Source organism: Dipteris shenzhenensis, chromosome 18, assembly GCF_047967505.1.
Source record: "Dipteris shenzhenensis isolate YYH24624 ecotype China chromosome 18, Dip_SZ_1.0, whole genome shotgun sequence".
Classification (NCBI taxonomy): Eukaryota; Viridiplantae; Streptophyta; class Polypodiopsida; order Gleicheniales; family Dipteridaceae; genus Dipteris; species Dipteris shenzhenensis.
The window spans coordinates 51,687,511-51,714,618 of NC_141613.1; the positions used below are offsets into that span (position 1 = coordinate 51,687,511).

Consider the following 27,108-nt stretch of genomic DNA (forward strand, 5'->3'; position numbering starts at 1 on the left):
ATATTCAGTAAGAGTGTTACTGAGCATTGTGAACACTTAAGGATAGTGTTCAGTACTTTGAGGAAAGCCAGTCTTTACGTGAATAAAAAGAAAACTATACTGTGTATGGTTAGGCTTGAGTACTTAGGGTTCATAATTACTCCACAGGGGGTAGAAATGGATCCGAAGAAAGTGGCTGCGATACTAACTTGGCCAATCCCTCAGAGTCTGACCGCGTTGCGATCATTCTTGGGATTTGTCCAGTTTTATAGAAGGCATATCAAAGGATATTCCGAAATAGTATCGCCATTGACTGATCTGACCTCAGATAAAGTACCTTTTATTTGGGGACAGAATCAACAGGAAAGTTTTAACACCATAAAACAAGCTGTGGTCTCAGGACCGGTGTTAAAAATAGTTGATCCCCAGAAACCGTTGTTCCTAGAAACCGATGCAAGTGGCATTGCGGTAGGAGCAGTCCTCCTTCAAGAGGGAAGGCCAGTAGCCTTTGAAAGCAAGAAGCTTTCTCCCTCTCAAAGGAATTGGCCAACTCATGAATTGGAGTTGTATGCTGTTATCCATGCTTTGAAAACATGGAGGCATTATCTGTATGGTTCAGAGTTTTATGTGGATGTGGATCATGATACTCTGAAACATTTCTGTAAACAGCCTGACTTGAGGGGCCGCCAAGCTAGGTGGGCAGAGCTCATGCAGGAGTTTAATCTAACAATTCGGTACCGAAGAGGAAAAGACAATAAGGTAGCTGATGCGTTGTCTCGCATTATACACAATCTGAGTTTCACGGTATTAGAGAGTGCTCTAATGACCGAGATTAGAGAAACTCAGAAGGTGGACGAGTTTGTCCAGAGCTTATGGCCTAAGGCTCATGTGTTAAAACCCGGGGAAAATGAAAAGGATGACCTGGCATCCAGAAAAGGCCAAACTTATGCAAGATATACCATAAGGGATGGTATGCTAGTTAGAAATGGCAAGGTTGTAGTACCTGGTCAGAATGATCTCAGGCAGAGAGTCATTCGACAATGCCATGATAGCCCGTGTGCGGGACATCCAGGAGTCGAGAAAACATATGATCTCGTGAAGCGAGATTTCTTTTGGCCAAAGATGAAAAAGCATATTCATGAATATGTGACACGGTGTTTCTCGTGTCAGGTAAGTAAGGCCGAGCGGGTGAAGCCACCCGGACTTTTACAGCCCTTGGAAATACCACTAAGTAAGTGGGAGAGCATTTCCATGGATTTTATTGTAGGGCTACCTGCAACACAAGGAGGGTATAATTCTATCCTTGTGGTGGTTGATCGTCTAACCAAGATGGCTCACTTCATTCCGACTAGAGAGTCTGTTAGTGCCCCGCAAGTGGCGGATTTGTTCATTAGACATATATTCCGTCTGCATGGATTGCCTAGATCCATAGTGTCAGACAGAGATGTCAGGTTTACCGGTCACTTTTGGATAGCGGTATTTGAGACACTAAGGACTGAGTTGGGAATGAGTAGTGGGGATCATCCTGAGACGGATGGTCAGACGGAGAGAGTCAACCAGACTTTAGAGGATATGCTGAGAGCATATGTGTCATTGAGGCAACATACATGGGACAAGTGGTTGCCATTGTTGGAGTTTGCCTACAATGATAGGAAACATTCATCTACTGGGTTCAGTCCTTTTGAGCTGAACTATGGTTATAGACCAGCTAATCCAACTATAGTTGGAGTACCTCAGAAAGTGCCTAGTGCCGCGAACTTTGTAGTTCAGATGCGGGAGATGCTAGCACTTGCGAGAGCTAATATCCGTCAGGCTATGGATAGAGCCAAGGTGTATGCGGATGAAAATCGGTCTATAAGAGTATTTGAAGAAGGAGAAAAAGTTTTTCTCAGAATTCCTTCGCACTCGAAGTCGTTGACTTCAGGAGAGTGTGCTAAGTTATCACCTCGATACTGTGGGCCGTGGTTAATTCTAAAGAGAATAGGCAGTGTAGCCTATAAATTAGAGTTGCCACAGGGGAGGCCGTTGTGCACGGGTGCTCCTCCTCACAAAATGTTCCGGATTAGGCTGCTGTCCAGCCTGTTCTTCATGCATGACGGGTGGCTGTACCACCATATCTGGCTGTTCTACAGCCCCATCTGTTGGCACATCCAGTGGTGCATCATTGGCAAAATTATCTGGCTGATTTTCAGCCTGTATACCCTCTTGAACAGGGTGATCTGCAGCAGCCTGCTGCTGCATATAAATGGGCATTCTTTGCTGTCCAACATCATCATAAATAACCCTCCTGTATTCCACAGGTTGCACGGGTTCCTTGTGTACACTATCTTCTTTAAAGATGACATCATTGCTGCGTATAATCTTCCGTTTAACGGGATCCCATAACCTGTACCCCATTTCACCTTCGTCACCATAACCCATAAAGATGCATCTGATAGACTTTGGATCCAGTTTGGTGCGTAGTTCTTTGCGTACATGAGCAAAGCACTCGCAGCCAAATACACGTAAGTGCTTATATGAGGGTGGCTTGCCAGACCACACCTCCTCTGGCACTTTCAACTCCAAAGCCTTGTTTGGCGACCTGTTAATAATGTGAACTGCTGTTTGCACGGCTTCTGCCCAAAAGCCATGGGGTAATGCAGCATAAGACAACATACATCGAACCTTCTCCTGAATAGTTCGATTCATACGCTCACTTGCACCATTTTGAGATGCATTATGAGGGGCTGTGAGTTCCTGTTTGATGCCCTTAGCTTGGCAAAACTGCACAAAAGCATGTGACACATACTCACCCCCATTATCGGATCTGAGGCATTTCAGCCTGCGACCTGTCCGATTCTCAACCTGAGCGACAAACTTCTTGAAAGCATCTATGGCATCTCCCTTATGCTTCAAGAAATAGACCCACACCTTACGTGTGGCATCATCAATGAAAGTAATAAAATATTTTGCACCCCCTAGTGATAGCTGTGGCATCTCACACAAATCAGTGTGCACTAGATCAAGTGGTGCTCTATTCTGGGGAGTTCTTCTCTTATGAGGAGTGACAGAGTGCTTGCCAAAAATACAATGATCACAAGTAGGCAAATCTGAAAAAGAAAGAGGCGGCAGATAACCCAAACGTGACAGTTCTTGCATTCCTTTAACAGACATGTGTCCCAACCGGCTATGCCACAATGAAACCTTTGGCAGCTCGGTTATGGCAACAACATGATTACCCACACTGGAAACATAAAGAGGGTACAAGGTATCACTCTTAAAACCCTCAGCCACTACAGTCTGGCCATCAGTAATCACCCATTTGGAATCCCCAAATGTGGTGTGGTAACCACTGTCATCCAATAAGCCAGTGCTAATCAGATTTTTCTTGATTTGCGGCACATGGCGAACACCATCAAGCATAAATGACTGTCCATCAGGTAATACTATCTGTATACTGCCAATCCCTGCAATCTGACATGCATAGTTGTTCCCAAGATGAACAACTCCATGAGTACCTGTGTAGGAAGTAAACCACTCCCTATGAGGAGTAACATGAAAAGAGGCACCTGAATCCAAGAGCCAGGTGTGCATGTCATGGCCATCAATAACCAAAGCATGTGCTATTACAGCAGAAGAGCATAAAACATCATGTATGTCACTGTCACTGTCCTCTGCTGCAACATTCACTGCATCCAAGTCATCTGCCTTGGCCTTGCCTTTGCCTTTGCTTGCATTTCCTGCATCCTTTGTTTCAGCCTTCTTGGCTTTCTGATCCCGTATGAACTTGAAGCACTTAGACTTCACATGTCCCTTCTTGCCACAATAAAAGCATTCAATGTCCTTTTTGCCACGGGACTGACTGCGGGATTTGGACTTACTAGCAGATCTCCCCTTCTGCTGAGTCCTGCCTCTGTCCTGTACCTGCAAAGCATTTGAAGACTTGCTGCCCGCATTATTCTTCCTGCTCATCTCCTCCATAAGGAGAGAGCTCTCTACATCAGCATAAATAAGAGTGGCATTCGAGTTTGACAGGGTGGTCTTGAAAGTGTCCCAACTCTCGGGGAGGGTACACAGCAAGAAGGTAGCCTTGAACTCCTCATCAAGGTTCAACCCCTGTGCAATCAGCTGTGTAAAGATAGCATTGAACTCACTCAAGTGTGAGGTCATAGCTGTACCTTCCTTCATGCGACCAGCTTCTTCAGCCAATAAACCTTACTGGCTGAGCTCTTTTGGGCATACAATTCTTCTAGTCTTTGCCATAGACCATAAGAGGTCTTTTCAGCCTGTACATTGAACACAAGAGTGTCTGAAATAGTGAGCATGATAGCTGCCCTCGCGGACAAATCAAGCTCTTCCCAGTCATCAGCTGCCATGTCAGATGGCTTGACACCCTTCACCCTTATGGGCTTAGCAATCTTCTTTAACAGAAGTACATTCCAGCATTGTTCTGCCCATAATGCATAGTTGTGTGCTCCTTCCAGTTTCTTTATGTTCAGAATTGAAGAATCACCTCCCCCTGATGCCATATCAGATGAGGAAAGTACTTGACTCCCTGGAAGTAAAAAGACTGAATAAAAATTCTGATTTCTCAGAAAAAACCTGCTCTATTCAAGAGCCAGAAGCACTTTCAATGGTGCTGTTTTTACTGTCAGTAAAATCTGCAGCAAAACAGTAAATGACCCTGCAAATACTGTACCTTCTGACACACTGTTCTGAGCTCAAAGAGGCATAAAAACAGTAATTTCAGACTGCTGCAGTTGCTCAACAAGTGCTTAACAGTGCATAATCATCTGACAAAACCACCAACACTGCTGTAAACACTGCTGTACTGATTGTACTGATCACTTCTCCCACCTCAGATGAGGTATTGCACTGAGTTAAATTGCAGAAACCACTTGACAAACACCCAAAAACCAGTAAATGACCCTTCAGCCTGTCACAAAACCTGCAACAGTAAATGGGATAAATCCCAAGCAATCACCCTTATACCAAGGGGAGAAATGCATCTGAAGATCTCTGTCGGTAACCCAAGTGCTATCAAACAAAGTCTGGGCAAAAGCCCCTTGATCTGACACCTGAATCAAGTGGAGAACACCTCAACACTGAGGTAGCATGCAATATGAAAATCTCTCTGACACTTGTACCTGACAATGTGCAATGCATAGACTGCCCCTGTGTACTCAGTAACAACACAAATCACAAAGTACAAACACCAAGAAGAAAATCTTTTGAGCACTGTCAACGATGGGCAGTTAGGGACCGAGTAAACTCGATGCGCCCTGACCAAGCGTGACTCAACTGAGATTTTCAAAGTGCGTACAAAGAATGTGACCTGCAACAAATGTCACCAAATGCACTGCGGAAACAAAGCAAATGTGTGCTCCCTGGCTACACACTGCCTCAAGGCATATACTGCAAACACATCCAGGCAAAAGCCCTTTGAAATGGTCACCCAAAACTGAGAATTGCACTCAGTAAATGCATAGAAGCTTCTGCAAAACAAGCATCTGACCTTCCTGAAAGACAAGTAACTGCGCAAACACCACCACTGTGGCACAAGTCACCTCAAGCGTGAGTGACACGAGAGTACCTGCTGTACCTCAACAAATGCATAGTATACAGCTGAAGTGCTTCAGGAATGCATCAGGAATGCTTCATGTACTGCGCGTACATGAACAAAACAGAATGCTTCAGCACTATTCCTCTTCCAGAAGTGTGTGCCTGTTGTACTTTTCTGTACCTGCAGAGTACCTGCTGTACTTTTTGTCCCTGCAGAGGCACGCTTCCCCCAAAAAAAAAAGTCGAGTCTTTGCAGCAAGAAAACGAGTCCTGCTGTACTTTACTGTACCTGCAGGTGGGTGAAGGACTGCAGGTGAGGCGTCCGTACAGTTGTACGGCAGTCCGTACGACTGTACGGCAGTCCGTACGGCTGCCTTGAAGCAGCTGCGCCGCTGCGCAGCGCCGCCCTGCTTGAGCAACTATAGCAGCTGCTGTGCAGCTGCCTGATGCAGCTCCGCCTCGCGTCGTCGCCCGTGACCACGCCCTAGCCCGCGCCCGCGATACGCTCTAGCCCGCGCCCGTGCTGTTGCCCTGCAGGCGGAATGCGCCGCCGTACCGTTCGCTGCCCTGCGCAGATCTGTCGAGGTCCGTCCGTACGGTTGTACGGTCGACGTACGGCCGTACGGATCTGTCCGTACGTCCGTACGGAAAGGGTAGGCTAGGGAGAGGAGGCTAGGTAGGCAAGGGGAAGCTAAGTAGGCTCTGATACCAGTTGAAAGGGGGAGAGTAGTGGAAGAGAGCAAGAGAGTGAGAGTGAGAGAGAGTGACACTCTAGTGCGGGTGTGAAGAATGATGAGCCACACCACAAACTCACTTGTGTTTTATTAGGATTAGGTTTACCCTATGACTGTCTTAAGACAGTCATAGGTGTCCTATCTTTTAATGAAGGGTTGGCAATGTGCCTTTACCCCAACAAAAGTATCCCAGGCATCATCAACATTGCTGCTGGAGGAAAGACAATGAGCTGCTTCAGTAACCATTGCCTTGAAATCAGCATGTTGCAAATAACTATTGTTGATGATGAGATGTCTTCTGTGTGGCAATCTATCATCTGGCATGTTATGAAAAGATAACCGTAACCATAGTGGTGCATGGTCTGAATGCACAAAGGCATAGTCAATCCACATTTTGCATGTGAACTCCCCATTTTGTTGGGGCGCAACACTATACCATCGATCCAGACGTGCCTGATAGGCTGAAAGAGCATTATGTTGAAAAGTGTAGCCTGGTGACAAAGGCTGCAATTCCTTCCAAAGGTCAACCAGATCCAGATGTAGAAGTAGTTGAGACCATGCATGCCTTTCAGGAGATAACATATGATCATGTCTGGAGGTGTTGTCTCCTTGTTGTGGAGCATTATTGAAATCACCACATATGTAGGCATGATATCTCCACGGATATTGTTGCATGGCATCCCAAATTGCAGTTCTTTCTCTAGAGGACTGAGGTGCATAAACTGAAGCAAATTCAAACACCTCTCCTCTAATAAGGCATTGGAGAACAAGCCATCTGCCTTTATTGTCATTTAATGCAATGACAGGTTGAAGCTCATGTTTGATCAGAAAGACAACCCCTGAGAAAGAGTGCTCCCCAGCATAAAAAATATCATATCCATAGTAGTGTCCTGTCTTGCCTGCATACATATGTTGGTTGTGTTCTTGTAAAGCCACTATGTCAGGCTGAAATCTGTTGATGTACAGCCACACAGATTTCCATTTCCTACTGTCACACATGCCCTGGACATTGAGTGTGAAACATTTGATGTGAGCAGTCATATATACAGGTATTTATAGTAATGTAACAACTATGTACAGCAGCAAAATTTATGAGGTCAGCCTTGCATTTCTATCTCAGGGTCGAGACCTCGCGCCTGAGAAGAAGTAGCCGCCTGAGAAGTAGACAGCAACGCAGCAACCTCTTCTTCAGGGAAGAGTGTTCTGCTGGCTGTTACTGCAGCCCATGTAATCCCAATTCCTGTGTTTATCTTTGGGGTATTCCCGCTAGAAGAGGCACCAGTCCAAGTGGGGGAGGGGTGGAATTCTTCTAGCAGAAATAACTTTTCTTGGACTCTGCCAGCCATCAGTTGAAGGTTGCTGTCCTTTGGTCGAGGATTAAATGACAGGAGGTGAAAGTGATGTGAGATTCCCATTGGGAGCCACTGGAGCTTTGCCTTTATCCTGACTCCCAGCAGGCTGTCTACTGCTTTTATTTTTGCTGACCACTGGAGAAGGAACATCTTTAGTGGGCATAGAAACTGACAAAGTGGCACGAGGCATTTTATGTGGATTCATTGGACACTGTGAAGCCATGTGTCCAAACTTTTTGCATTCAAAACAGGCCCCTGCAAATAAACCCCATTTGAGTTTATAGAAAGCACTTCCCATGTTCACATTATTCACCGTGACTGAATAAGAGTCCGGTGTGGGATTATCAGTATCCGAGAGAATGCAAAATCTGTTTGAGTTTCCATTTGGCCGTGGTGGGCAAACCACTTTACCTAAAGATGCTGCAATTTTAGGCAAAAGCGAGGCCATACATTGGGGGAAATCAACAACTTCGACCCAAACCGGGCATCTGTGTCGAATTAAAGCCTGATAGTCTCTTGTGGGAGACCATGGCAAGACATGCACCATTTGCTGCCCAAAAAAAAGAGGTGAGTGTTCCAAAAGCATTTGTCTGTGGATCTCATCCACCATGATCACCTCAAAAAAGCCTCTGGCCGCATAGTGTACTTTACGAACAAAAGAGCCAGCCAATGTACGTGTCAGCCAGTTGCCTATTTCTGCAGCAGGTGGCATTCGGCCTGGAAAAAATAAAATGACTGCATTCTTGGCATATTCTCTGACCGGATCCACAATTTCATCGACCTCAACCATGAGGCCAATTGAAGGAACCTAGTCTTTCCACTCTTTTCTAGTATCTGCAAATCCTTCATGCATTATATCATATACCAGTTGAGCCTCAAGAGTCTCATGTATCGGGTCATGCTGACCCTTAACCTGCTTTTGTTTCTTGCAGGGAGCCGTGCGCTCCTTTTGAAACGTTTTTTCATATGAATACTCTGCCATGACTTTGTAAAAAGAGGGACTTGTAAGTGAAATACCTGTAAAAGGGCAGTAAAAGCTAAAAAAACCAGTCCCAAAAGAAGTATTCACAGGAGGTCCACCAGAAAGGATAGGAAGAGTATAATGTGGAGAAAAACAAAACAGATAGGAATGCAGGATTTTAGGCTGGAACACAAGACGTTCGGAGAAGAACACGGAGCCCAAGAAAAAACTCCAAGTAGTTGTACGGTTGGAAGTAGGGGATTGTGCGGGATTGTACGGATAGAGCTGTACGGAGGGGGCAGGATACGGAGCTGTACGAGGGGGCAGGTGTACGGCCAAGACGGGGACTGACACAGCAGAAACAGAAAACCCCAAACGTACGGATGTTGCACGTGTGCCGTACGACTGTACGGATGAGGCTACACAGGAATTTTGGAGAGTGACGAAAAAAGGACAGCGAAGCACCACGCAAGCAAATCTAGGGAGCGATGGAAAGGAGACGGGCTGTGCGCTGTATGGAAAACACCGTACAGGCTGTACGGGTAGCCGTACTGGTTATACGGTACGGTACAGGAAGGTTTCGGCGATGCTGCAGGAAGGCTTGGCTTCGACGCTCTCTCGCGCTCCTCCACACCACACACACAGACCAACACACACACCATCAAGTGCACACACACACACACACACACACACACTTTTTTTTTTTTTGTGGGAAGAAATCTTTTATTGCTGTAGAATAATTACATTCATAGTTACTTCAAAAAAACGAAGTAACTACTACTCAACTGAAGATCTCAGTATAAGCTGTATATACATCCTGATCAATCAAACGAGTCTGAAGACAATCATAAAAAGATTGTTGCAGAGATCGTTTGAAAAAAAGAAAAGATGAAAATAGTGGATCACCAAAGACTCTATGATTTCTGTCCATCCATAAAGTCCATAGCGTCCAATAGCGCACCCATACAAAAAATAAATCAAATCCCTGTCTCTCTGGATGAAAGCCAAACAACCAAAAAAATCTGCCAAAAGTAACAGTAGGAAATCGCTGTCGAAGCCTCTGTCTGATTGGAGCAATGAGAACACACACACACACACACACACACACACACACACACACATATATATATATATATAGAGAGAGAGAGAGAGAGAGAGAGAGTATGCATTGAGGTTTATACATTACACTCACTATTGGCACTGATGAAGTCATGTGAATAGCTAGGCCTTGCTACACATGTTGCAATGACAATTTACAATCTTGCAGGTAACTATCACGAGGGGCTTACTATTTTTGGTCCTCATTCTACAAAACAAGCTTAATATTTTTTTGGATTCCATCTAGATACATGCATTTCCAGAATTCCTTGGAGCAATCTTGCCTCTTACTTATCCATGTTATCTGGAAAGGATTCCTTAAGAGTAATTTGATGCCCCGAAATATCAATGTATGATCAAAAGGAAAAAGCTTGTTGTGTTCATAAATGCTTACAATGTGTTTCCTTGTTTCATAGAAAGAATTGACCTTTTGAGTTTAAATTTATAAAAGCTATTGTTAGATAGTTTATGCATTATGAGGTCGATTTGTATGCAAGTCATCTTAAATTTTGGAACCTTGACTTAGAGATGAAGGGTTGTGGTTTCGGTCTTTAGTTGACTCCTACGCCTTAGTTGACATTGTTCTCTAAGCTGAGCACCTTGCCCTCTGTATGGGTAATGACAGGTATAACACAACTCCGTTTTCTCCTTTTATTGGTGGACTCCTACAGGCCCCAATCTTCATGTGCTTCTTTTTTGCGGTAAGCGGCCATTGTGTGGGATTTTTTGTGTGAAAATCAAGCAATTATTGGTTGTTTTTTGATAGATTTTGTTCCTCAAATGCAACTCCATTCAATCAAAATGAAATTATGCTTGAACTTTCATGAGAAAGTAAGTGTTATGCACCCATTTTTTCATTTAAGTCGCTTACAAACTTCCTTTTTTTCGTTGATTTGAATGAGTCTTTTGATATCAAGACTACATGCACTTTGGTTATGCTTGTAGTAGTGCCATTTTGAGAGGAGTAATTAAGGCTATGTAGTTGTAGATTGTCTTGCTCAAATCTTTCATGGAAAAGCTTATACTTACTCTTGTTGTATCTTCTTTTGTTTTTATATTATTTTTGTTAAGAGGCGCATCAAAGGGAAAATTTTACATTGTTTGTGAAACGCATTCGTTGCGAGGAAGTCTAGGATAAGTAGTGCAACTACAAGCAAGTTTGGGGTACGCATTATTTTTTGTGGGAGTCTCGATTGTGAGAAGTGGAAGCAAGGTGCACGAAGATGAAAATTATATTAAGAACAAGTAAACTGAATGAAGTACAAGGGATAAAACCATAGTGTAGCCCTAATTGGGGTTAAGACCAATGACATGCAGCCAAACCCTGGTTAAGGGAAAAAACCTGGATGAGCCCCTAATCTCACAACGAACCTAACATCGACCATTGTATTAATATTTCGAAACCCGCCCCCCCCCCCTCTAGTGACAATGTCTTGATGTTCAAGGTGTGATCTCAATCACCTAATGGAAATAAGGAAATAAGTTTAAAGCTTTGTGGAAAGCTTCAAACTTTTCTCAATATCCAAAATTTGCAAATCTTGTTAAATCATCAATGAATGTGACAAAGTAGAAATGATTTCCCAAGGATGGACTCCTCGTGAGATGCAAACATTACTATGAATTAGCTGCAGCAGTCGAACAGAACCAAGTCCACAAGCTCTTGAAAGGTGAATGGGTTTGGATTACGCTCAGGGACAGATTGAGCAATGTGTGAAAAGATAAATATGACTCCGGCAAGGCATTCAACGTGAAGGAGATCCACTGAGCATCTGGAATAACTTCATTAATATTCAGGAGTTGTTCCTTGAGATCTTGAATATTAGTCACATGGTATGATATTGAGTCTCCTTAATGCATCCTTACTAGTTCGAGTTCACGTATAACAAATAAGACCCTTGCGTCATTCTCGATGCACTCCTCATTTGGGGGCTCACAGGTGGGGAAGTGACCAACCCTAATCCAATAGTGCGACCTTGAGTGGCCGACTGTCTACCCACCCTGAGCTCTTGAGGTGACTTCCATGTTGCTCTCCACCTGCTGTCGTGGAAATGCGCCATTCAAAGCAATCGTGTCCGCCGGCATAAGCGTCAATTGGGCCTGCTTGGCTCCTTTGGTGGAGATAATATCCTCCAATGAGTTTCCTAGACTTCCACAAGGTTGTAAAAGACAAGCCTGCATCAAAGGGCACCATGCTCAGGAAGTACGGGAGATGCATTCATCTGGGACTAAACTTAATGGTGGGGATGGACACCAGGTCAAGCATGCAGATTTCAGAGATAATACCAGATGGCAGATATATCAAGACCACTGCTGATGACAAAGCAGCAACTACATGGTACAACCTGCACATGACAGCCAGAATTATGAAGTCAATGGACAGCAAAAGGATGATGGCTGTTATGACACTTTTGAAAATGGGCATAATAATAGCTGATGGCAAGCACCCTTGCACCGCCATATTGGTCTAAATAGTTACTGTTCCCATCAGTACATTGTTGCACAGCAGAAAAATAACACATATATGCAAGATGATGAAAAAGATGCACATGGAAGCGCTGTTGGAGGAGATCTAGGTAAGGCTACAGTTGGGGATGAGAAAAAATTACCACAACAGAAGTTGAGGATTGTGAAGGACAAAGGCAATCAGCTTCCTTCCGAGGAGGGTGATCTTGCACGATAATCCTACATCTTGTTTGGTGGAGCACCAAGGTACACTAATGCATGATGATTCTTTTGCAATCCCACATAAGATGGAAGGTGGGAAACAGGCAGAATATATATTACACAACCAGCCAGATCCATCCATCTTTGGAAAGCTTACTAGAGAGCAGCCCACTATGATCTTGCCCATAGCGAACTTCAGCCAAAGACTCCCACTAGTGACTTGCAATGGGTGATATCCTTGCAATACATACAAGGGATAGAGGCTGATATTCACTACCGCCATTTGGCGCACCCCGATTTCATGTGGATGCTTTTGGGAGAGCCTGTCCCTCCAGCACTTATTTCTCAGCTCTATTAAGCACAATGCCTATGAGAGGAGGTGGCCTTGATCTCAATTAGATAGTATGCTCTACATAGAGTCTAGACCACCTCAAATACAGCCTGGACAGCAGATGCAGGCTGGACAAATTTATGTGTAAGGATGCCATATGCCCAATACGCACATGTTTAAAAGGCATCTAATTTGTAAAATCAGAACTAGTTCACATGATCTCTAGGTAGAGAGGGGAAGGTGGGCAAGAGAGGAGAGAACCTTAGAAATGGTGAACTCTTTTTTCGAGGCCTGGACAACATTGAGAGACATGTATGAGTTCAATCATAGTAGTTTGTACGCATATGGATGGTTTTCATCCATACGTCCGTACGTGTGGCCATCCGTACGCGACATTTTTGGGGGGGGGGATTGGGATCCGTACCTTATAAAAACGATTCGAAGGTGCATTATTTATTCCGTACGCCATACTATGACGCTCCCGACCTTGCTTGTACACCTGACTCGCCCCTACCTTCTCTTTTCTTGCCGACTTTGCTGTCTCAAGGGCCTATATAAGCAGCCCTTCGCCCTATTCGTCAGCATGCAGTTTCCCTCATCCCTTCACTTTTCATCTCCAGCCCTTGTGTAGCCTCTACTTGCTCCAAACGTCAGTGGTCACCGTACCGCTGCAGCCTGCAGCCTACCTCTACGCTCTACCTGCTCCAAACGTCAAGGTAATGGCTATGGCTGATCTCTTTTCCCATTTTGCAGCAGCTATGGCTGCTTAGTGCTCTCTTGTGAGTTCTTGAGTTTAGTAACCTTTAGTTGATGCCAGATAACAAGGCTTCAAGTCCTCTTTTGGAAATTGTTCCTTTCCCTTATTTGCCTTTTTTTGCAAATTTGCAGCTTGCAGATCTGCAAATGGGAAGACAAAGGGACCAGAATGGGAATTTGTAGAGGCCTTAAAGCCTTTGGGTACAAGGGCCAATACACTTGTAAATGTAAATACTACCCTCATTCATGGGATGGAAGACCGATCCATATAAGGGCACATTTTCTTGGGCTTCGGGGTTGAGAAGTGTACCGCTCCTCCCGAAAATGTGAAAGATACTTGTCGAAGATTGCAGGCAAAGACAGCTGTGAAAACGGCTGCAAAATAGCTTGATGATGATGTGGCTAATTTGGGGGATGCCTCAGTGAGTGGTATTGCAAGTGGAAATGCATCTGTCAGTGTGCATGAGCCAAAACAAAAGAAAGAGAAGATGTCAAAGGGAGCCTTGGCCAAGGCATGGGAGTCAGAGGGACGGAAGGATGCATACATTGCTCTTCGTCATTTTTTCTTTGCAGAGGATATTCCTCATTGGAAGGTGAGGAGGCCTTATTTTTTGGAGATCGTTCGTGCCATTGGCCAAGTTGGGCCTACCTTCAAGCCTCCAATGTTTTGCGCACAAAGGAGCTAACTAATGAAGCAGTATGCATAGATCAAGAGATGCTACAGTTTCGGAATAAATGGAAAAAATATGGCTGCAGCATAACTTGTGATGGCTGGTGTGACACTCGGCGCCGGCCTATAATCAATATCAAGTGATGGCTAGAGATGTTTTGCAGAGAGAGGGACTTGACAGTCAACCTTGGGAAAACCAAGGTTATGATCTTCAACACATCCCAAGCAGTGCTTCATCGACATCGACGTTGACATAGTTCACTTACCGAGGGGAGCTAGTGGAGATAGTGCAGTCCTACACATACCTAGGGGCAGTATTCACGGGACCAGGCTTCACGATGATCCATGCCGCCAGAGCACGACTCACACGAGGGAAGGGTGCTCGGATCAGATTAGAGAGACAGTGCTTCTAGGTGCATTTACAGGATCCACCGACGAAGGGCTGGCTTTTTGACACTCTTGTGAGACCGACTGCCATGTATGCAACACCTTTTTGGGGGAGTGACCTTTTATCTACTAACTGGAAGGGATTTGAGAGGCTACAGGTGATCATGGGATCTAGGATGATTTGGAGTAAGCCTCTAGTTCCCCATCAGATCATACAAGTAGAGTTCGACATGACACTCTCCAGGTGGACGCCCTCTTTCAGACCGTGACTTTTCTCCACAGAGTTTGGGCCCTACCTCAGTGGAGATTTTCGAGACTGGCACTGGAGTCATCCCGACGACTAGCAGAGAGACGGTATGCGCGGGTGTCCACATGGTTTGATAGCCACGGTATCCAGATGGATAGGCTTCCCCCCTTTCAGTACAGCATGGATGCACCACCGGAGCTCCTTCCATATGATGAGATTAACCGTATCATACGGTCAGACCTTCTCCAGCTTCACACATCTCGGGCTCATAGACTTGCGAGGTCTCCTGAAGATGTTAATACACCTTTCTTTCTTTCTTTCTCTCTCTCTCTCTCTCTCTCTCTCTCTCTCTCTAGGATGAGCCAATTCCTAGGAATCGCTTTGGACGAGTCAATTTGGCTCCTTGGCATTGTTGCTACGAAGTAAAAAATTGTCTCCATGTGTATAAGCCACCCTTCCCCACCAAGTTTTGTAAAATCCGCGTGTTTCTTGGTGGTTAAGGATCTAGTTCATGTCGTCATGTGTGTGAGTTCTCAATTCCTAGGATCGCTTCGGATGAGTCAACTTGGCTTCTTGGCATTGTTGCTACGAAGTAGAAAAACCTTACCCCATCTTGCTGGCTGAAACAGGAATGATACCTCTAGAAGGGGAAGCATTATGTCAATTCTTGGCCTACCTCAACAAAGTTGAGTAGATGGACGCCAATAGAACTGGGTGGAAGCTACGCAAAACAAAGGGTGGTACCAAGAGGGACTGAAGTGGATGAAATCATGGGGTGTAACAGCTGCTGATATACCAGAAAATAGCAAGACCCGGGGGCAAAAATGCAGTTCTACCAACAGGAAATCAATCCAATGAGCAGCTATTGAATTGCAGAAATACCTCGAGGAAGACATCGGTATTTAAAAGACATTCAACCTGCAAAATCAGAACTAGTTCACTTGATCTCGAAGCGGAGAGAGGCAGGTGGGCAAGACCCAGAATCCTCAGAGGGGAAAGGACCTGTAAAATCTGCCACATAGGAGAGGTAGAAAATGAGCAGCATGTACTTCTAAGATGTAGAGCTCATCAGAGAAAGATATGAGGGCAGCATAGACAATTTGAAAAATCTGTTGGTGCAGCCAGCCAAAAAGCTAGGAAGCTAGGAACATCGAAACAAAGCACTGGGTCTAGCACACAAGCTAGGCCAAGAAGCACTCACTACATAAAGTTTGTAATATTTTATTTCATTGGTTGTAAGGGATCGCTATTAGTTGATAGTGATCGCCAGTCCCATAGATACTGAAGGGTCTCACGCGGACTTTAATACAATCATATCATATCATATCATATCATCTCTCTCTCTCTCTCTCTCTCTCTCTCTCTCTCTCCCCCCCCGCCCGCTAGCCTCCGCTCAGCCTCTCCCGCTAGCCTCCACTCAGCCTCTTCGGTAGGCCCTCCGCCAGGCCACTCCGCTCAGCCTCTCCGCTAGCCCTTCCGCTCAGCCTCTCCGCCTCAGCCACCCCTCACCAGCTCCACCTCCCCTCCGCTCAGCCTCTCCGCCTCAGCCCTCCCTCAGCCTTTTCGCCTCTCTCTCTCTCTCTCCCCCCCTCCCCCCCCTCTGTACAGCCCTGTTTGTACCTCTGTCCGTACAGCCCATCAGCAGCCCGCCACCCGACAGCCCTTCGCCTTAGCCAACAGTTACCTCAGCCAACATCAAACACACAAACCCTAACCCCGAGTTGGGCTAAACCCCCAACCTAGCTAGGGGGTTAGGTTCAGCTAGGGGGTCAACAGACAACAAATTATGGACTGGCCTACCCTCTCCTCCAAGCCCCCCTCAACTGCTTCAACCTCCATCAGGACTCGGTACTCTACAGTTGCAGCCATGACACCCTCTAAAAACAACCACTCCCAGTAGGCTTGGGAGAAACTCCCAAGCATTAGGGGAGAATTGGGGTCTCAAAAGGACCTCATAAGGAATGGATTAAGAAATGGATTAGTTCTAATGAAAGGGCCAAGGTGGGTCCCAAAAAGTCCTAACCCCCCCTCACCTAGGTGGGTTAAGCTCAAAAGTGACCCCACCTCTTACACCTCTTACACAACTCTTACTCCTAGGGGGGAACCAAAAAATTCAAAATTCAAAATTCAAATTTTGAATTCCCTCCCTCCTTCTCTCTCCTCCCTCCCTCCCTCCCCCTCCTCCCTCCCCCTCCCTCCCTCCCCCTCCTAACTCCCTCCTCCCCCTCCCTCCCTCCCTCCTCCCCCTCCCCTCTCCTCCCCTCCCCCTCCCCCTCCTCACTCCCTCCTCCCTTTTCCTCCTCCTCCTCCTCCCCTTCCATCCCTTATCAACAAGAAGGCTCAAAATGACCCATCCTTGGGCAACATGATCATATTTATTATCTGCAGCAAGCAGTGAGAGAGCTATGATTGGAACTGGCAGAAGTAAAGGCTCAACTTCACATTTTGGAAAGGCTTGGTAAGCAGGTAGTAGTTGATGAGGCAAAGTGCCGTGTAACGAACCCAAGTGAAGAACAAATCAAACCCCTATTCGTGTGGGTGAATCCCAAAAAGCCAAACATGCTTCCTAAAGGTAGCTTTAGGAAATCTAGCTCTCAAATGTTGTTGTTGGAGACCCAACAAATCACAGGCCTCTCTCACACACACACACTTTTTTTTTTGGTAATATCCAGTGCAGTATATTTATATGCTCATAAATTTACATGATGGGAGGTCTCCGAAATGGAGAGTATCCAAAAGATCAGAAACATAAAAAGAAAAGCTCTATGCAAGAAGTATCCATATCACCCTCATGGCAGGCATCATATAAGGATTGCCGCAATGAGGCTCGGAAAGATTCATATGACTTGTGAATCTGCCGACCCAAGTATGCCAAATTATGCTCACTCCAGATTGTCCAAAGAGCCCAATATCGCACCCAAGAGAGAAATAGTGAGTATTGGGACAAAGACTTCATAAATTTGCCAAAGAGCCAGAAATGTTTCCCAAATTTGTGACTCGGGAAATGGATCCGAAGATAATCTGAAATTCTCCTGAGGAGGATCCTAGTACACGGGCAGTGCCAAAGCAAATGAATAACAGTCTCTGAAGGAGCTTGACATCTTAAACATGTGGATGGTGCAATGCGACGTTTAGCAAGTGTGACCCCCACTGACAATGTACCTGTCATGCATCTCCAAAGAAAAAGTCTTTGTTTCAATGGCATTTTACACTTCGATAACATCCCGAGATTCTTCTGCCACCATGAGAGGGGCTTCCTTATATGCCACAGAGAATTAGCATATTGCTGAATCCATGGAGCAGGTTGAAGAAGCCTATAGGCTTTGATGGAGGTTAAGGCAGGAAGAGGAACAGGATAAGTGCATGTAGCAGAGGGTTGCAATTGCCAATCCATAAGCCTATCTGTGTCAGCCACAGGAGGAACATGTAGAAAAGGGTGTAATAAATCAGCAATTTTCTTCCATATAGGCCTATGATGCATAGGAAACAGTGGCCTGAGGAAAAGATAAGACATATCCCTGATCATCTACCACATCATGTATGTATCTAATTCCCAATTTCATGAGATTGTATGCCCGAACAGGTTCCTGTAAAGCGAGTGGAATGTCAAAGATGGCACTCCAATGAATACTTTCTTTCCTCATTGAGTTTGTCCCCTAACAATTATCAGGAGCCCATTTGATCTTAGAAAGTACTTGTTTCCAGTCAAGTATCAGAGCAGTAGAGAAAGGACAGCCAGGTATCTTCCCTACAAATCTGCCAATGACAACCTCCCAATGATCAATAGTCCAATGACCATAAGCACAAGTCCTCATGTTGACACACATGGATGCTAGCATACAAGTCCATGGCTGTTGTTGGCGGAAAAAAGTATGCAACATAGTCGCCTTCCTTGCAAGCACATGATATCTTATATTGAGGACATTAAGTCCACCATGCATCCTAGGAGAGCACACCATTTCCATCTTCATCAGTCTCAATGCTTTCACAACAGTTTTTGTCCTCCATAATATCTCCATAGCTTGAGACATAAAGGCTGAAATATCCCTGGAGGACCAATGCAGCAAAGGCAAATAGAACTGAACATAGGACATTACAATGGACTGTACTATTCTGAGCCTGACATGAAGAGGCCAAGTAGAAATCTTCCAGTATTCCATTTTATGTTGAAGTCTTTGGAAGATCCATTTTAGCTGTTGCTTCCTGGTGATATGCCATCCTATGGGATATCCCAAATGCCTGACTACATCTTTGGAATGCACCACCTGACCTGGCCAAAGAATAGAATGCCAATCACATTGTTTCAGGGGAAGTAATTTAGATTTGTCAAAATTGACATGCAATCCCGCTACCAAACCATACAATGAAAGAGTGGTCATAAGCATGTGAACTTCCCAGGGAGAATTCTGTGGCATAAAGAAGGAATCATCAGCATATGCTTGTGCCAAAAAAGATGCAGCCCCAGGGATTTTCACACCAGTCATCTGTCTTGTGTTTGTAAGATGATCAAGATACATCAAAAGGGGATGGGTCGCAATGGAATAGAACAGAGCACTAAGAGGGCAGCCCTGTCTAACTGATCGACCCAATGTCCATGAGCGAGACAGATGACCCCCAAGAATGCACTGAGAAGTAGAGTCAGAATAAAGCCAGTAAACTGCATTTGCTATCTTGGGACCAAAGCCCAATTTTGTCATGATTTGAGAGATAAAATCCCATTGAACAGTATCAAATGCCTTAGCAATATCCACCTGCAATATAAGGACATCTTGATGCGAATACTTAGCATATTCAATTGCAGTCAAGGCATTGGAAATATTGTCATGGATTTGTCTTCGCAGCACAAACCCATACTGATGAGGATGAAGTCCCGCATCCAGTATCCTGTGAAGCCTATGCACAATCATTTTGGTAATGAGTTTATAAACTACAGGCATCAAAGTAATAGGCCTCCAATGTGACATATGGTCACTCAGATGTTTTTTGGGCACAAGTTTGACTATGCCATGCTTCCAAGAGTGTGGCAATTGATTTTCTTGCCAGGCAACATTGATCATTTGCAAGAGGACATCTTTCAAATCATCCCAAAGAGAAATATAAAATTCCACCGTAAGGCCATCCCAGCCAGGGGACTTGTATTTGCTGAGGTGAAATAATGCATTATCAAGTTTTGTGTCAGTAAAAGGTCTCTCCAAGGTAAGAGCATCATCCATTTCCACTATTTCAGAAACATATTGGAGAAATTTAGTCTTAGCATTATCCAGAGGCCTGATTAACATGCAATAATCTACTGGAAAGGGGTGGCAAATCATCCAGAGGCATACCAAGGTGCAAATTCATCCACAATGGGGCATGATCTGACAAGCCCAATGAGAAATCTATAAGGAGATGAGGGCTAAAATCTGCAAATTGTTGTGGGTAAAACAAATACCATTTGTCAAGCCTTGCCCAGTATGTAGTAAGTGCATTATGATGAAAGGTATATCCAGGCACTGACCCTTAGAGAAGCAGCCATAAATCTTCAGCCTGCACAGAAAGAAGCATGCTATCCCATTTCTGCCTTTCCAATGATAGCATATGAGATCTTGAAGTGGTGTTATCTCTTGGCAGAGGGGAATTATTAAAATCTCCACTGATGAATGCATTGGATCTCCATGGATATCTGCATAAAGAATCCCATAATGAAGCCCTCATGGTAGAGGTATGGGAGGCATAGACTGATGTAAACTCAAGAATATCACCATTGACATTACATTGTATGACCATCCATCTGCCACTGCTGTCATTGAATGCCAACTGAGGCTCCAGCTCATGTCTAACCAGTATGCATACACCTGAGTAGGTAGTGGTACGAGCATAATATATATCATAACCGCTAAAATATTCATGATGACCAACCTTGGAGTGTTGATTATGCCCTTGCAAACAAACAATATCTGGCTGCATTTTATGTACATAATTCCATAAAAGCCTCCACTTTGAGACATTGCAGAGGCTCTGTACATTGTATGTAAAGTACTTAAGTGTTTGATGCATGAAAGAGGTATATGAAGTATAAGAATAAAACAAGATATCAGAGAGGCAAATCCTCTGCCTGCATGGGCTGCATTCCTTCATGATCCATGAAAGACATAGCATTCTCCCCTTCTTCAGAATCACATATGGGGATGCCCTTCTTCAAAGCCCCCACCCAATTTTGAAGGACAGGAGCTGAAGTAGAAGCCTGTCCTGGTGAGGGAGAAGAAGCATCCCATTGACGAGATTGAAAGGGGTGTTGCTTCGATACAATTACTTGAGTAGGGTTTTGCCCTATAAAAGGGGGCCCTAGGGGCCTCCATAATCATCACTTGGAGCAGCAGAAAAGCCCCATCAGAAAGGAGCAGCAGCGAGCTTGTCTTGGCCTTATCATTGGAGGAGAAGAGAGCATACATTAGCTACAGACTTAGCTGAGGGTGCTGCCCCCTAGGCTGGTGCAAAGACAGCAAGGTGGAAGGGATCTGGACGGAAAGTCTACTTATGCTCGAGGTGGAGCACGCGGGCTCGAGTCTAGAGATAGCCAGCAGAGAGGAGGAGTACCTTGTGGTAAGATTAGAGGACCACACCATCGGTGGGACTTTGGATCTCTCTCTTTTGTATTGTGTCCATAGCTTTTGGAGGGAAATATATTATTTTGGTGGTTTCTCTATCTGGCTGGTTCATTGTCTATTGATGAGTCTGCACATCTATTCTATGCACATAAGTTTAAGAAGTTTGTGATTCCACACCCCACACCACACTGTGTGAGCCCCTGGGCTCTTATATCAGTCTTCCGTTGTGCGTACCCTTTGTTGGGTCATTTCTAACAAAGATAGCATTAGGAAATCTAGCTCTCAAACTTTGCCGAAGGAGACCCAAGACATCACGGGACACACACACACACACACACACACACACACATGTACGCACGCACGTATGATGTATCCATGCGGATAAAAAAACGCAAGGACGATTTTTTGACGTGGAAATGTGGGGGAGAAGAGCTCACCAAGTGCTACCATGTGTCATCTAACTCTAATGACATTCAAGGCAAGCGAAAGAACAAAGGAAAGAAGGGAGTTTGTAAGTGACTTTCGACAAAATCATGAGTAAATGAGGAAAATACTAAGTTGAATGATATTCATCGAGCGTGCTTGGTAGTAAATGTTAGAATGCCACTTTTGAAGGGGACATTGTGGAAGCTATTGCATGTGATCATAGACACAATTGCAGGTTGTCGATTGTAGAGTAAATGACGCAATGCTCTGACCAGTAAGCGACTATAATTCCGGCAGACTCCCAAGAAACACATGGACTCTCTTGACAAAATGTTGAAAATTTGAAGAGACCTGCAATTTGAAAGCTTAAACGGAATCTCATCCTCGAAGGAGTTTTATGCTAAATTCAAAATCCGCAAGTTACTCAGCTTACCTACCTTAGCAACAATCCGCCCCAACATAATGTTTCCTTTGAAGTCAAGCACTTCCAAGAAACTAAGCGAACCAACTCTGTTCGGCAATCCATCAAAGAATGCATTAAAGGGGAGCGCAAGAACCCGTAGTTTTGAGAGGTTTCCAATAGCAGAGGAAAAAGAACTAGTCAACTTGCAAGGGATGCGATCATGGCCAGTGTAACAAAAGGCTGATTCCAACATAGATAGATCCATTGCGATGATGTGGGAATGGTAGACATCTGCGATTGAAAAGGCTCCCTGAGAAGAGCACTGTAAATCAGGGCTTTGCCATAATAGTGAAGGGCAAGACTCAAATGAGCTGCAAAATCCATCTTTCCCATGCCCCAAAAGGCATCTCTTGTGAGGTTCAGAGGCACACTTCAGAGGATTTAGGGTCCTGTCCCGGACCATGAGTCCAGATCATCCTCTTTCCAATTGGAGAGCACCTTCAGCGGATCAAAGTTGATGGCAGACTTAACTTTCAAGTAATGTAAGCCCATCAGACGACAACGAATATACTGGAAAAGGAGGCTACAATAGCAATAAGACAAGAAAGCAAAGGATAAAATGGGAGGATTCAGCACACATGGAATGTGGATCAGCTCTCAATTTCCCAAGTGGAGTCTTTGCTTTAAGCATCATTCCAGGTTGTGCTATTCGAGTCTTTGCTTTAAGCATCATTCCAGGTTGTGAGGTTCAGAGGCACACTTCAGAGGATTTAGGGTCCTGTCTCGGACCATGAGTCCAGATCATCCTCTTTCCAATTGGAGAGCACGTTCAGCGGATCAAAGTTGATGGCAGACTTAACTTTCAAGTAATGTAAGCCCATCAGACGACAATGAATATACTGGAAAAGGAGGCTACAATAGCAATAAGACAAGAAAGCAAAGGATAAAATGGGAGGATTCAGCACACATGGAATGTGGATCAGCTCTCAATTTCCCAAGTGGAGTCTTTGCTTTAAGCATCATTCCAGGTTGTGCTATTCGAGTCAGCTGATGATACCCTCATGGCTCCTATGCAAAAAAGAATGAGAGGCAAAGGACAAAACCGACATATTTAGACGTTCATAGTACCAGGGATCGTGAGGCCAAGCAGAGTAGGTGTCCCTTTCAAATGAAGTTGCACTGGTGATGGGAAGTGACTTCATTTAGTTTCGAAGCTTCAGATCTTCAGAGAACAAACGAAGGTCGAGCTGAGATACAACGTTGGACTGAGAACACACAGAGAAGTTAATAACAGAGCATAATTGAATCATGGAAGCATACCACAAGTTATCGAGGAGGCACGAATACACAAAACCGAAAGTGTACGGTTCTATCTAGATGGTGGCAAGCAAGGCTGCTACAAAGAGAGGAGAAAAGGCTGACATGCTGGGCGCGAGAGCTGAGATGCATTGAGCTTTCTATCAAATGCATTGAGAAACCTTCATTTCAGGAAAGAGGTAAAGAGAAAGGCGACAAAGGAGAGGCAAAACAAGAAAAGCAAAATAGTGGAGCAGCCAATATATGAATTTAAGACACCCAAAAAATTTCCAAAAATATTTTTAGCTTTTGAAACCTGTTGAATTGTTGCTGAGCCCTTCCTCTCTAGGGTAGGCCAAAAAATAGAAAACAAAAATAACCTCTCCCTATACACTAATCTACCCTTAAACTAAACTATACACTAACCTACCCTCAAACTAAACAAAAAACACAATTAGACTGTAATACTAAATACTCTTAACTCTTTCCCTAAGTATCATGTCTATGATACATAATGGTTTTTTAAGCTTTTCAAACTTTAACAATGGCAAGGCTATGCTGAATACGTTGCCAATTGATCCTTAGATAAACATGGATAGGTCAACTCTCCCATATAGAATTTGAGGCCAAATGGAATTAGAAATTATTAATGTGTTTTGGCCTACGTGATCTTTGAAACTCTTTGTAAATCAATTGCGCCTCTTTGCAAAGAAATTGTGCTCAAAAGCCTTCTAAGCCATATTGTTCCACATCCACGTTTACATACAATATATATATCTAGATGAATCCAAGAACATGCTCAAACTCATCGTCTAAAAGCACAACATAGTGTAGTTTCAATCTCATGATAGTAGCTCACAAGGTTGAAAACCATTAACCCCATCACGCATAGCAAGGACTAGCTACTACGCCATCCCCAACAACATCATCGGCACCTAACGGTGGATGTAAAACATATGTTGTCAACACATACATATCCGCACGCCCACACATACTTGACCATCCATTTATACAAAGGTCTTTGTACTAGGTTTCTGTCAGCACTCTGGAGGTGAAGGGTAGACTCAGCCGTGACAAAACCTAGCACTAAAGGAGAAGGCTAATCAAAAAATAGTCCACATTCTCTTCATTTGAGGTACAATTACTTGTGAAGACTAGAATGATTTCATTTTAGTCTCTCTAAAACAAGCATGTCTAGGCAAAAAATGCTACTCTAGCTAATAAGGAAACGCACCATTTAAGATGAAAAGAACTATACTCTACTCTTCTTGTCGATTAAGCAAAAATGGATGACCAATGGCTGACTTTGGCTCTTTACCTCTATTCCAATCTACATCGCGGATCCAACGAGGTATGGTTTCTAACTTGTATCTTTCATATATGGTCCATTGTAATTTTGAGGTACTTAACACCTCTCTTCACCAATTTCCAGCAATACTCACATGAGTTACCGGCACTAATTGAGCAAACCTTTTGCAATCTAGTTGCTATCATAAGATGAACTTACCAGCCTATTGCATAACTGATATTCTGTCTTGTTGCTATCACAGGATAAATAACTTTACCAATTGCTTGTTTTGCATCTTGAAATCATTCAAGCTTGTGTTGTAACCTGTTTCAATTGGAGTGCTAACAAGTTTGCATTCTCTGATATCAAGCAGCTAGAACATTTCATAAATGTAACTTCTCTTATCAAGGAATATCCCATATTCTATCTCAATGTCCACAATGTACTACAATTCTCCTAAATCTCACATCAAACTACCTAGACAAATATGCTTTGACCTGAACTATAATCTCCATATAGCTTGTTACAATTGGATGATTCACATAAGTTGCTAGGGTTGTTGGATTTCCATTTTGCTTTAAAGTGTATAAGATAAGAATGAAGACAATTAGATTGCTATTGCCAATTGTATGCATAGTGGACTTGTGAATTCAACAAGTTCATATCAAGTTAGTTTCTCTTAATGGAGATCTAGAAGAAGAGGTCTAATGCAAAAGGCACCAAGCTTTGAGGTAGAAGGAGAACACCATATGGTATGCAAATTGAAGACTCTTATGATTTAAAAGAAGCTCCAAGAGCTTAGTACGACGAGATTAATCATACTACAAGCAAAAGGACTTGTCAAAAGTAATGATGGTCACATTGCATCGAGTTTGACTTTATAAACTCTTCAACAACCAACAATATTTTAATCTAACGGTGGTTCTACAAGTTCCCAGCATTTGCTCTTCATTATGCCTTCACATTCTTCCTCCGTGGCTTGAATCCGATGTCGTGACATGGTTGCTTCTTCAAATGATGCTAGTTGTTTGACATTTGACAAGACAATGGTTTTGAAGTTGACACAAATTATCAAGTTTTCTTCATCGAGGACTTCCTCCTTTGATATTGACGTCATGACCTACAATACATCTGAGGATGTCTATTCCTTCTCCTCCTATTTGTTCAATTGGATCATCCAGCAGTCCCGACTAAGTTTGGAATGCCTTTCAAGCTTTTAATTTGTTGGATTATGATCCTACTATGTGTCGTCTTTTGGGATTTCTTCAAAGATGGCACCCCAAGTATAAAACATCTTCTGGTTGTCTGATTTATAGAATTTGTATGCCCTTTTTCATCTATATATCCAACGAACATGTGTTTCTCACATTTTGAAGCAGACTTGCCGTAAGAGGGAGATACCTACCCACTCTCTAGGGAGATTATCCTAGTCACTCTCTCTCTTGCTCACTACTACCTGAATTGAGAGAATAATGCACTCAAAACACAAGTGGGATTGTGGAGTGAGTGTGAGAATCTGAGGGAGGAATATAATGGGCATCCGAAGAGGGAAATAAACAACTAAATAAACGTATGCCCATTAGGGCTGAATACAACTGAAAGAATAGATACTGCATGGATAGGATTACCCTCACTGCAAAAGACTAGAGAAGTGCTCCAAGTGATGCCAAGAAGGGGCCCAAGTGGCCCCTTTTATAGGGGCTAATCCCCTGAAACAAAACCAACCAGCCAGCCCCTTAGGGCCGACTGAATTCCCCCCTACCAGCCAACTGGAGAGGGGGCTCTATAAATGTCCTTCAGGGAGCTCTTTTGCTGGTCTTTGCTGGCCTGCCTGGCCACGTGGCATGCAGCCACTGGCCCAGGCTTCTCCAGCCCTGGTCGGGGTTCTTCCCTGCCCCAAATCCCCGCCAATACTGCCGCGCTTGCAATGCCTTGCTTTTGCCTTGATCACCTCTGTTTGGGTCCCTCCAAACCCCATAACAGCCTCGATCAGGTGTGTACATCCTGATGATGTCATCTCTTTGTTCACAGTCTTTTCTTGCTGGTTTCCCTGCACATGCCTGTCCTCTTCATCCATGGACAGCCTTTTGGCACTGCTGTACCATTTCTGGCCACCATGGCGACCGTGATCTGCTGCCAGGTACTTCCACTCTTCCATATGGCAGCCCATGTGGCAGCCTCATTATCACGACCAAAACTACAAGCTCAGCCAAGGCCACGAATTTGACGAATACAAAATAACAGGGGATAGCACGATGAATAACACAGCCATTTCTTTGGTTCAGCAAGCTCATCCAAAAATTTTTCATGTGAGAAGTACCTGCATGCTGAATACCAAAGCCCACAATTCCCTAGATGGATCTAGTATGCCACATGTCTACATTTGAG

The 27,108-nt window shown here is 44.2% G+C and overlaps 1 protein-coding gene across 1 annotated transcript in view; it reads left to right on the forward strand.

Annotated features, from left to right (window-relative positions):
- The window catches only part of LOC147891397 (mitochondrial inner membrane protein OXA1-like), a 58,784-nt gene that overhangs the window by 21,004 nt on the left and 10,672 nt on the right, over positions 1 to 27,108 (forward strand). The window contains exon 5 of the mRNA XM_087389059.1: positions 10,291 to 10,366. Within this exon, the coding sequence (XP_087245185.1) occupies positions 10,291 to 10,366 (76 nt within the window). The remainder of the gene's footprint in view (positions 1 to 10,290; positions 10,367 to 27,108) is intronic.